This window comes from Thunnus albacares, chromosome 14, assembly GCF_914725855.1.
Source record: "Thunnus albacares chromosome 14, fThuAlb1.1, whole genome shotgun sequence".
Taxonomy (NCBI): domain Eukaryota; kingdom Metazoa; phylum Chordata; class Actinopteri; order Scombriformes; family Scombridae; genus Thunnus; species Thunnus albacares.
In genome coordinates this window covers 6,756,480-6,769,012 of record NC_058119.1, presented here as the reverse complement: position 1 = coordinate 6,769,012, position 12,533 = coordinate 6,756,480, and the positions used below count along the sequence as shown (strand labels likewise).

At 40.0% G+C, this 12,533-nt stretch overlaps 1 protein-coding gene across 7 annotated transcripts in view; it reads left to right on the top strand.

Annotated features, from left to right (window-relative positions):
- The window catches only part of dntt (deoxynucleotidyltransferase, terminal), an 82,735-nt gene extending 71,858 nt beyond the window's left edge, over window positions 1–10,877 (top strand). For 6 of the 7 annotated variants that reach the window (XM_044372989.1, XM_044372987.1, XM_044372983.1 and 3 more), the window contains one exon: window positions 4,728–5,057. In XM_044372989.1, the coding sequence (XP_044228924.1) occupies window positions 4,728–4,814 (87 nt within the window). In that variant the 3' untranslated portion in view covers window positions 4,815–5,057. Of the gene's footprint in view, window positions 1–4,727; window positions 5,058–10,243 lie in introns of those variants that run through there. The other variant, XM_044372988.1, reaches the window with a different exon arrangement.
- Window positions 10,878–12,533: the final 1,656 nt, after the last annotated feature.

Here is a 12,533-nt window from a genome sequence, read left to right as displayed (position 1 = left end):
TCTCTCTGCCTGAGAGAAAGTGCCTTACCTCATGGAACTGTACCACAGGCTCTTAACATACAAGTGGAAAATACTTTACTCTGAATATGTTCCTCTCAACAGTGAAAATACAACTTGTTGAAAGTGATGTTTTTCAAAGCTTTGTGTGCGTCTGCCATTCAGTCTGACCTCAACACTCAAGTTCTTGAGACACGACTGTTGCTGCCGTGGCCAAGCAGACAGTCGATACAGAAAGTGAGATGACAGCACTCTCAATGAGGTTTCTGTTCAGATACATTTTCTTACCAGGGAGTTTGTATAAGTGAATTTGCATGAGTTGCTGGTTGAGTTTGCATGCTTCTCTTTGTGACCTTCAGCTTGGTGTCTTTTATCCTACTGTGTATCTAAAGATATCTATCTATCTATCTATCTATCTATCTATCTATCTATCTATCTATCTATCTATCTATCTATCTATCTATCTATCTATCTATCTATCTATCTATCTATCTATCTATCTATCTATCTATCTATCTATCTATCTATCTAATTTTATGCCTGCATTAATGGATTTCTGGACACAGGGAGGCAGTGCAACAGACTGGAAAACATTAACATGGACACAGAGCAATATTAGCATTAATTTGGAGTTGTATGTCTGGCCACCTGGTGAATTTAAAACCAATATTCACTCTCCTTTTTCCTGTTTTCCATCAACTCCTGTGGGAAATAATGGGCTCTTTAGCTGCTAAATGTTCCACTCTGTTCACCAGTTAGTAGATAACTTAGTCTGTCTGCCGTGTGGTGCTGGCCAGTTACTGTACAGTTGCTTTATCAGACCTTTTTCACTCAAAATGTTGATGAGAGCTAGTGAGACTGAACTGAACCAGTAAAGTTGCAGGCAGTAAAACAAAAACAATGAGCTGAAAGACACTAAAACACTTCGTAGAGGTGAAGGGAACTGCAGAGCAGGGTTATGAACCCACTTTCACATTAAAAATTATTATTTGATCCATTGCTAATGTAAAAACAGTTTTGCACAGTTAACTGTGCTAAACTTGAATAGTCTGTATATGTGGTCAGTTTTTAATTTGCCAAGTACTTCTGCTATAGTACCTGTGGCTGTAGGACTATGTCACGGGTCTCAAGTTTGCCAGTTGTGAGGGATTTTACAGTGCTGCAAAGTGAGAGTAGCTATTTTGGGCACCTTTGGTTCCAGAAGTAAAATATTCATTCATTTTCCTCCATAGACAATGTTATGTAACTGGCGGTTGGAGCACTTCCAAGGCTTAGATTGGCATGAAACTCTTGTAGTTGAATCCTAAATGATGAGCAACTGTGTTTACAAAATTATACTGCTAATAGTTTGTGGAAACTAAACCAGAAAATTATTTTCTTTAGTCATTAATGGGCATTTTAACAACCAATAGTCATTCCCATGCTGGGAAATATGCTAATATTCTTTCCATGTTAACTTGTAAAATTTATTAGATGGGGAATTGAGTGGATGCTCAGCAGGACATTAATTCAAAATTTAAACTGGTTGCCAGTTGAAATCTTGGGAATTGAAATGATTTCTGAGAATGTTACTGTAATCAAGTTATATGTATTTAATTTTTTTAATTATTTAAATCATTTATATATAAATGATAAAAGATTAGCTGATGTCACTAAATTTCAGGATGATGTTTACAGCGTACACATCTTTCAGATGCCAGGCCAAAGCACTTCACAGTGTTGTTTTAATAACTTAAACAATTTACAGTGGTGAAAATGTTATGTTCATTTGGGTTGATACTGAGCTTCCTCCATGTTGTTGTCCTTCAAATCTTTTCTTGCAGGGTAGGGTTTAACAGCTATCCAGGTTTCTCCTCTGTCTCTTTGTCTCTCTCTCTCTCTTTGATGTGTCAGTTGAGTCAGGCCGGGGTTGGGCAGGCAGCCATGTCCATCAGCTCCATCCATCAAGCATACAGAGAGAGGATGACGGGCAGCAGAGAAGGGGCAGATGTTTTGCAGGAACTGATATGTGTTCATGTCCACGAGGGATGTCATTATGTGGTGGACAGAGAAACATGTAGCTGATTAGCGGCTTATTAAGTCAAGGACACTGGCTCACAGTAACACACACTACTTCCATTCTGGCTCTTGGTGCTGATGGCTTGCCAGTCACTGAGAACCTGAGTGTCTCTGACAGATAACCTCTCTTTCCAATTAACCGCTGCTCTGTTCTTATACTCTAAGCTCCTTTTGATATACCAAAAAGCAGTGGAATAAATGCTGCTTTTGCCATTTCAAGTATAGTTTCCCTGTGTATGCCTCAGGGGGAGAACTCAGAGGTACATAAGGTTTGTGGATTTATCTCTCAGAGAGCGCACACTGTGTTGTGCTAAGTAAATAAAGCAGCATCTCCCTGAGGGCATTTGAGGATTGTAGGAATTGAGAAAAGTGGACAGTGCAGCGGAGAGAGGGCTTTAGTCCTGATCCAGGACAATGGCTAAATTGGTAATGTTGAGAATCTCATCTGTGCTCTGTGTTTTCTCCCATAGTTGGATCTCCTGAGTTGCCCTCTTGTTTCCTCTGAACAATAAGCCCTGCCATGTGTTGTTAGAAATGTGGATTTACTACAAATCACATCAGCTTTGTCCAGCGCTCTCCTTTCTCTCTTGTTTTCTTTCTTTCATTCCTATTCCCTGCCTCCACATTTTATCACCTGTGTGTTTAATACAGTATGGCTTGCTGCACCATAAATTTTAGCAATATGTGTCTGCATTTCATGCGTTTTGAGTGGTTAGACCAATAAATGGGCTCACAGTTATGAGCACAATGAAAAATACAGGCAGTGGTGGACCACTCAATGGGCCTCAAGATGATTTCACTCAAATATAATACTGTTTCACCAAAAATACACTCTTTGTGAAAGAGCTAATATTTCTCTGGATGGCACTGATTAAATGTTTTTCTGTGCAAGAGAAATTAAGAGCTAAAAAGAGCTAGTCTCAGCTATTCATCTAATTTAAGAGTCCACCGATTATCAGAGGTGAACCTTAAAGCATAATTCTGGTTTATTACAACTGCAGTCTTATTTTTGTAGTTTTGGCGATCGTTTCTCTTATCACCTAGTTAACTCTTAACCCCGAGTCCGACAGAGTAAGGAACATGTGCAGTCAGACAATCATACAGCTTTTACCGTTTGAACCCAATTAGTGCAATTTGTTTCAAAACTCGCACACCTTCTCAGAGTCATAACCCAGTCAAATCAAATCACACAGACATTAAACATACACGGCCGGAATCAGTGAATGGTCTTTCCAGAAATAGCGATATCTCCGATGTCAATCGTGGATAAACTTCCAAAATCCGCTTAGTAACGAGAGAAAAATACACTTTCAGATCTTGCCTAATCATCCTGTTCAGACTTTTTCTTCAGTAGATGTCTGTACGTCCATAATTACAATTCAAATAAGCAAGCAGCTAATGTAGCAGGACTTGTCATGGTGCACATTTGCCAAAATGAAAAGAAAAAAAAGACTAAAAAATGGGGCTAGGCAAACTGTACCTACTGTCTCCATGGCAACATTGTACTTCTTGTGTGCACCATCTAAAACATGGTGGGAACCCTGATGCAAAAAATATCAAAATATATCTTCCACAATTAAATTGCATAGAAACATGTTTGAGAACCTGAATAGTACACATGCCAATTGATGGATTTTTCGGAGTAGCTTAACTTATCCAAATGTAATAAAGAGGAAACAAAGGGGACGTCCTGGTTCAGCTGCACATCCATAGTCATGTGCATACTGCGTTCCTGTGCAATGAGGGATTAATACAGACATTTTGAACACACTCACACTGACATTTACCTCCAAATAAAGTGGCTATACTGTAAGATAAATGATTGAAATGATGGCCAAAACTACAAGTAAGACCCAAATTGTATTAACAGGAATTATGCTTGAACTTTAAACCAAATCAAACCTGAACGAGTAGATTTAAAGAGGAGGAACGATATGAACAGAGCTGCGTGCTGTGTGCACCCAAACCTCCCTGCCGCATGGCTAACCTGTCATTTGCATTATGAATAACAAGCCAGTATGGTGGGAGACGTGCTTTGTGGTGTTTTTCCCCTCTCCTGGCTGCCGACTAGTTGTTCTCAGTTATCTCTGCCTTTGGCTGGCAGTGGGAGCCGACGTGCTCTTGGTTTTTTTGCCATCTCTTTGCAACGTGTCAGGTCCAGTTTAGCACTTGAAGGCAGGATGTGTCAGAATCACAGCCCTCTCTCTCTCCGGGCTGTCTTGCTCCCAAGGTGAGTCAGGCCTCGTCACCACTCCTATAGAGACATAACCCATCACATGGCGTTGGTAGACGGCCAGCAGTTAATAGCCCTGTCGTGATTTGTCAGGGAAAATGCTCATCTGCTGAAGAGTGCAATCACTTAGAGCAAGGTTAGAGTGTTTATGGGCGGAAGGGAGGTGGACGGTCAAATGTAAATCTGCACAGTCACGGCATGTTTGAGCCTTGGCACAAACTGGTTGAATAAAATCCCAAATTGATATTGACAGCTTGCAGAGGAGATAGGAATCCAAATACAAGCTCAGCTACGCCTGTGAGTGCAAGGCTTGAGGTTTTCTTAAAATAGTGGAGCTTAAAGTTGAGCTTTTGTAATATCTTCACCGGTGTCACAGAGACAAATTCCTGCACATTTCTGCACAAGTCACTGACATTCTATTTGTTTGTCCTCTCTCTAGAAAGAGTTCCTGGCAGCTACGACTGAAAAGGACATCTTTGCCCATCTGGGTCTCGAGTACATTGAGCCTTGGCAGAGAAATGCGTAGGCCTCTGCTCCTCCCCGGCTGGATGATATCCTGCGCGTACATCAGTGTTTATCCCATCTGCTTTCCGTTCCATGACTCTCCTGCGATTCACTTTCAAACAGCTTTTGATTTCCATGCAGTTCTGTGTTGTTGTTGCCATTATTGTTGTTGGTGTTGTTGTCTGGATTACATGCTGGTGTATGATTTATAATTCTGCTTATTCACTATTGTCTGTTAGCGAGTAAACACTCTCCATACCATTCATTGCTCGCTTGTGTCTAAGTGTTGTAATCACAAGCAGGACACAAAGACAAATCAGTCAGAGTATGAATCGCCTGGGGTGCCTGCGAGGTGCGGGAGACAGGGAGCCTGAAAGAGACACAGAGGGGAGCGAAAGAGAGAACGGGTGACCACAGAGAGAAAAGGGGGAGGGCGAGGGAAAGACAGGAAACGATGAGAAAAGCAAGGGGGAAGGGAGCCTTGTCGAGCAAAATGGTGTAATCACCCTCCTTCTGGCAGGAAAGTGCTCGGCGTGAAGCTGAGCCAGGTCTCCGGGGAATTGAGAGGCGGGTAATGAGCTTCAGATAGAGGAGCGTTCTGCGTCGCTATTTAGCCTCCATTCAAGCCGACGTCCACTGGAGATCATTTAGCTGGCATTCCGCTATGCAAAGAACCATAGTCTCTGCTCTTGTTCCACAATGAATCCCCTTCCCCAGATGCTCGGCTGAAATTAGAGGCAATCAGCTGCACCGGGAAATCATGAAGAATTCAGACGGAAGGTAAATGAGTCCACTAACCACATGGATGGATCTTGGCTCCAGTGTGCGCCATCGAGACTTGCATAAAAAAGCCATTATCTCATTGGTTTGACTTTGGCTTATGTTTTATGTATGATGGTTGTTTATCAAGATCTGCGTCCTTATTTTTCAAATGCACGTTGGCTCTATAGGACAACGATCTACAAATTCAGAAACTTTATTGATCCCAGTGGGTGATTTTGGTAAGTCGGAGCAACTCCTTCAACGATGACATGACCTGCCCTGCTGTCCACAACCCCAACCCACTTTCCCATGTTGCTCAGCCCCACTGCGTCCCATGGCGCCTCAACGAGAGCAGAGACAGATGAGGGCAAGGCATTCTAGTGAATCACCCTATTTAAAGATCTTTAAGTAGAACAGTCCGGCACTTTGAGGACTCGACCTGCACCCCCCCCTCCTCTCGCCCCTTTCTTCTCCCTCCCTCTAGATCTCTGTCTTTCTTTTTCTCCCGCTGTGTTGCTCTCTCAACCTCGCTGACACAAAACAAATTCTAAAGGTTCTGACTTGCAGTGTTAACCAGATGGAGCAAGCTCCGACACCCTGGTCTCCTGGGTTATTTAATGTTTTCACTTCAAAATGGGGAAAAAAAAAAAAAATAGGAGCTCTCTCTAGAGTGGAAGAAAAAATGAGCAGACCTCAATAAATTTACATTTGTCCTGCTCTCTTTTTGTCCTGCTCTCTTTTTCCTAATTGTTTTTTGAAGTACGAATGGGATCTCTTTCCACACTCACATTAAATATTCACCAGTGTAAAGGGATTAAAAGGCTGTAGCACTCCATTTAAGATGTCACACATTGTTGTTTTGGTCTTAGAGAGTTTTAAAGTGTTTGTACAGCTGAAAACCAAAGAATTAAGTGTGGTATGTAATAATATCTGCTACTTAATGTCATTCCCTGTGGAGCAATGCATTGTTGTATGGATTATTAAGTGAGATCTTTTTTTTTTCTCTGTTACTGTATCTGGCCATAGGAACTTTACCTTGTTAGGCAGCTGCATTTATGAGATCACAACATCACAAGATAACGTGAGAATCCATCTAGTCAGGCTTCAAGTTATGCACTTGTGTCTGAATCATCAGACCAATCAGCATCCTATAAGGATTCTCACATGTTCTTGTGAATCCAGCTGCCTCACAAGGTAAGATGGTGATAGACGGTGATAGACAGATGGTTCATCCAATCACCTGCCAAGTATTTCTTTTTGAAAGTGCCCGCCCATTTCCAAACAGTTTCCAAGGACGACATCTCAGATGGTTTGGTGTAACAAACCATCTGGCGCGTCAGGTTAATAGGAGCTGTAAATGCCTAACAAAAGAACTGATTATGCTGGAGTATTTTAACACTTTACCTCTCTGAAATCAGGTAATTATTCATTGTGATAAAGGAAATTAATTTGGAAAGCACATGCATGGAAGTCTTGTTATCACAGGCTTTTACTTTCTGTGTTTGGGATGAATAAACAAACCACAGGTGTCAATAGTGTATATACGGTAGAGGCATGGTCCTACAAATGACAAGGTGTTGCTGATTTGTCTTTACCAATATTAATCTTGTCCTTTTAACTCCTCATAGTGTTAAGTCTATCCAGACTTGCCAGCTTTGTATGTATTCTGCTACTATTACTACTATTACTACTTCTTAAGTGAAACAGTGAGATATGGAGGATGCTTGACCTGATGATCTGGCAACCCTCTGGCTGAACTTTGCTATTGGCTATTAGTGTAACACAGACAGCAGAATCTGTGAAATGAATGAACTAGTAAATTTGAAGCAGTTGGTATTTCAATAAATATTTTAATCAAAAAATGGAGGACATCTGGCTTATTTAAAGAATCAAAGTATCTGTAACAACTCAGCTGATAAGAATGTTCTGTAATCAATCCAAACATCCTGTGTGCATGTGTCATATTAATGTGTATTAAACACCATTGCTCTCCTTTTGTCCTCATGAGCAGATCACGAGTTATTATTCTATGGGTTATCCTATCTCGGACATAATTTATAAGCTGTATTAGCCACAGCCATGATATCGGGTATCATTTTATCAGCAAAGTCCAGGCAGCAGCAGCAAGTTTCGGGATGGTTTAAAGATAGGTTGATGCATAACTGCAGGGAACTCTAGTTGTGTTGCTCAAATCAGTGGAGCTACAGACTTTAGTGAGGTTTGAAAATAGTTCATAACAGATAGTTGGTTCAAATAGAGCAGCACATTCCTACTGCTTATCTGGCATTCATTTTCCAATTTTTTTTTTTTTTTGAAAATCTATCATGAATCTATTAATTTTTTATGTTAATACAGTTAAAGGATATATTGTGTTTGACATGTTTTTAAGTTTTTGGACAACTATGGAGGTCTATGACACAATTAGATAAGATATAAGATACTATATCAGGCTTTGGATACACGCGCAACACTTTATCAATATAGAAAATCACCAGCCAAATCCTTTAAATATCTTTTTAAAATCACAGTAAATGTGACATGATACAAATCATTTCAGGCAAGTTATTTAACCAAATATATACTGAATAAAGTAAATGTTTTGTATGTGTTTGAAAGAGACAGAGAGAGATAAAAGTACAAACTGAATCTCCCAACCAAAGTTAAAAACTAACCTAACCTCTTGCAACAAACCACCCACACTGCCTCTCCATTTTATTCTCTCCTAGTAAAACACCCATTGACTTTTATTATAATATGTTTAAAACTCAAACAAAAAAAGTTACAAGGCAGTGCTTAGCAGTGCTGGTTGTCAGTCTGCACAGACTAAGCATTTGGGAGAGAAATGACTTGACAAATTCTATTAACTCATTACAGTCCAAATCTCATTTGTGCCCAGAGAAATAGTTTTTTGCAGAGGTCCAACTCTAAAACCTCAGATCTAACTCGTGTTGATTCATCACTTTCAGCCAATCGCGTGTAGCTATGCAAATCATTGCCTTTGGCTTTCTCTCAGTCTGGCACACACTCCCCCTTTTTTTTTTGCATGCTTAATGTCTGAGGTCTGACTGAGATGACAGATGTGTGAATATATGAAAAATTGCTCGCAGGAATTTGCATAAAAGTGCTTGATTTGCTGACAAAAAAATGTATTTTGCCATCCAATCAGTTTTCATTCCTACCTATGCAATCATTTCCAATCCCCAGCTTTCTCTCTGTGACACTCCAGCGCCAAAAGCCTTCAATCATCGCAGTCTGACACCCATTCTTTTAACTTAGTCAAATCTATCATGGCATAGGAGCTTTATATTGACACCCTGATGGTATAGGCAGGCTAGGTCTTACTCAGTCTGTGTCTCACAACATCATCGTCTCAATCCTGACCTTTTAACAAGCATGTGCACTTTGATGCATCACAATGTAAAATGACACGAGGTCATTCTGCAGCTCTGTCAATTTGTCACCGCAGATATTATTAGGTTGATTGAGAGAGTGGATGATATGGCGACAGTTTGCATTGATAGGAAGTGGTCAGAGATTAATGGGGGCTCTTTGAGGAGGACATATGTACCCAGGGGAACATGCATCAGCCATAAAGCCTCTCCAGAGACGGTCTGACGATATGAAGTGTCACTTTCCTCTCAAAATTGCGTGACGAAAGGTCAAATGAACAATGAGTAAGTGTGTAATGTGAATAATTGTGCCGACATGTTAGCAAAAGGTTAGCGGGCTTGCAAGAATGTGAACGAAACACCAAAACCACAAAAATCTGTGCTGCAGACCATTAATGCAGCGACGAACATCACAGTTTTCATCACAGTTTGAGCCACTGGCATATCTATCCTTTCATGTCAGACATCCGCCGACTGAAAAGGAGAGAGGACCAAAATAGATCGGGGACGAAACACTGATAATGTCTGAGCTGAGCTCCTTGAGCAAACTTTCTCTTGTATTGTATCAGAAGACAGTGATTTATTGGCTGTGCTGTCGGGGCTTGAATGCATGTGTTGGGGCTAGTCAAAGCCAATGGGGAAAGGTGACAGAATAAGGACACTGTGTATCCTTGCCTCTCAAGGCCTGTCACAATGTCAACTCAGCCGGAGAGAAGTGAAAGCGATGCATGGCTGTGGCCGGTTCCGAAACAAAAGAGCGGAGAGTGAGGATAGGAAGGCTGAGCTCTGAGACATCCGCATCAAACTGAAATAAAGACGTGCATTTAACAAAAAATCCTCCTGCACTAATCGTCCTTTGTTCAAAACCCATTTAGTCTAATTTAAAAGAGCTGAGAACTTTCTCATCAAAGCAGATACATTATATAAACTATTATTTTGAATAAATACAAAATAACATAAAAAATGGATTGAAGTTGAACTTTATTTCTACCGAGAGCGTCTTCGGATTTGATTGAAAAAGAAAGGAATTAAATTGAAGATTTGTGGGATCAGGAGAAATGTTTAATATGGATCTCGGAGATAATTCGCTCACAAAGACAAACTCCCACCGGTGTCACTGTGACTTTCAGGCTTATTCAGTCTGAAAAGTTGCAGCGTGACGTGCAGAACCTGCATGAGCAAGAGGAAATCACGCACAAACTTTAATTTGGGGTGACCCGCTCCTAACATGATAAATGACCTGCATCCTTGATTTCGGAGAGGGCGGACGGTTTCAGTGAGTGTGTGTCCTCCTCCACAGGTGGCAGAGGAACACGAGAAAGAGACGAGGAGGAAGAGGAGGAGATGAGCCATCTGCTGCAACATGTCACCACACTCCACTCCTCCCTCCCCGACTTCTGCTTTTGTGGCAAACAGGCAGGAGGAGAGAATCTGATCCTTTTGTCTTTGTATGAGTGTGTGTGTGCAGCTTTTTTTTTACAGTATGACGTGATTCTAAGTCTGGTATGTAGTTTATGTATGTGATGTATGGGTTATTATGGATGGAGGTGTTTGTGCATGCAAATGTATGTGTCTGTAAGTCTGTCTGTGTGTCAGTTTGTCTCTTTATTCTGTATGTATTTATTTTTACTTTATTTTTGTCTGTGCTGACACTTTATAGAACTTTACATTTATGTAACTTTGGAGAGCACCCAATTTCTGAATGATTCAATTAATATTTCCTGGTATACTTCCCAAAACAGAATCACTATAAAACTACTCTCCTAAGCTTCCTCCTGACATTTCAGCTATGTCGCCTTAACTCTCTGTCCATTTACTTTTACCCAACTACTGCTCTCTCTCTCTCTCTCTCTCTCTCTCTCTCTCTCTCTCTCTCTCTACTGCATGCTCTCTCCATGCACAAGCAAAGAAGCAATTCGAAGGCTTATTTTTTAATGCAGTAAGTTCTAATAACGTTGATAAATGAACGTCTTCTTAGTTGTCTCTCTTCATTGATGCATGCATCTTTACAAAATATTCACTAAAAGAGTGGAGAAAAGTCAAGAAAAATGCTAATATGAGCAGAATATCTATAAATCATAGCGATAGAATTAAACTATTTTAGGGTTCCTTGATAATTGTATTTCAGTCCAGAGCAGGTATAGATATTGGGATTGATCTGAGAGTAGGGAAGACCCTTTTAGGCTGCAGTTAGTGTGGACAATACAGCTTGTCTGTGGACTACCTGCAACCTGCTTGTTTACTCTGTCACCTGGTCTCCTATTGCCTGAAATGTATCCATATGGCCCATTTATGGAGAAACTAATATTTCTTTAAAGAGGAATTTCCACTGATTTTACAAGTATTTTTATTGTGAGGAGCACTATTCAGCCTGTGAAAACAGTGATATAATTTCTTCTGTGGCTCTGGAGGAGCTTTGTCATGAAGAAAAGGCCTGTGTTACAAACTGGGAATGTGGAAAATAAGAGACAACAGTGTCTACCTGGTACGGAGGGTCTAAAAAAGATAATATTAGTTGCATTATAGGAAATGTAGGATCCATGGTTTTGGAGCTTGACCCACACTAGGAAGCAAAATTATATCTTCACCTCTACTGCATCACTTTTGATTATTCTTTTTCAAAACTGTCTCTTACTAGTCCACCAACTTCATGAAAGTACAGTACTCAATAGCTGGAGTAACCCTGTAAACAAAACATTCACTCAGATGTTTTTTTGCTTATCGATTGCAAACAGAAGCAAGGATGATAAATATTTCTAATTTAGTTTTTAGGGGCTGAAAGAATGTAAAGGTGATATGACAATGTTACAGTAGATAATTGCATGACCAGACTGCAGAAGACATGGTTACACGGTTACACTATAATATTCTGCTGGACAATCGGTACCACTATCAGTTAAATCAATAGAAAGGGTTTATAAGTTGTTACAAACAACTTTGTTAATGGTCAATAAAAAAATTAACATAACACATATAATATATATATATATATATATATATATGTATTAATATAAAATATTTATTGATATTTGAAGTTATAAGCCATTATTGAGAACAGTTTTTGTTAAAATTGATCCAAGCACTGCAAGACCTGATGAATCATTGTAAACACCTTGTTTCAATGACTTACAGTTCTCCTCCACTCAGAAATGATTTTTGCTTATTGTTACTTCACTTTCAGTGTTTGAGCCTCTCTGTGCGGAATGATCAGAGGTTGAGAAGTTTTCACATTCATCTGCTGAGGAGCAAAGTTTGTCTGTGCCTCGAGTTTAAAGATCCCCTCCAGACATGTATTAAGACATATAAAAATACTCTGCTTGGAACAATAATGTTCATCTTACATGGTTTTTCCACAAAAAAGTATAATAACCATGTTGAAATCTTTAAAATGACATCTATTCCTTCTCCCTCATTAAAAATTCCAGAATCTATAATATGTAAAAATATATTTCATCTCAGAAGTTTAGCTGCTGGACACAAGATGTCTCCTACTTCACTGTAAAGTCCATTCTCACTGTTTGTGCACTGAAGGTTTCAAGTTTCCACATCACACTTGTGTAAGTTGTATACTGGACTACGATTGGCTCCAA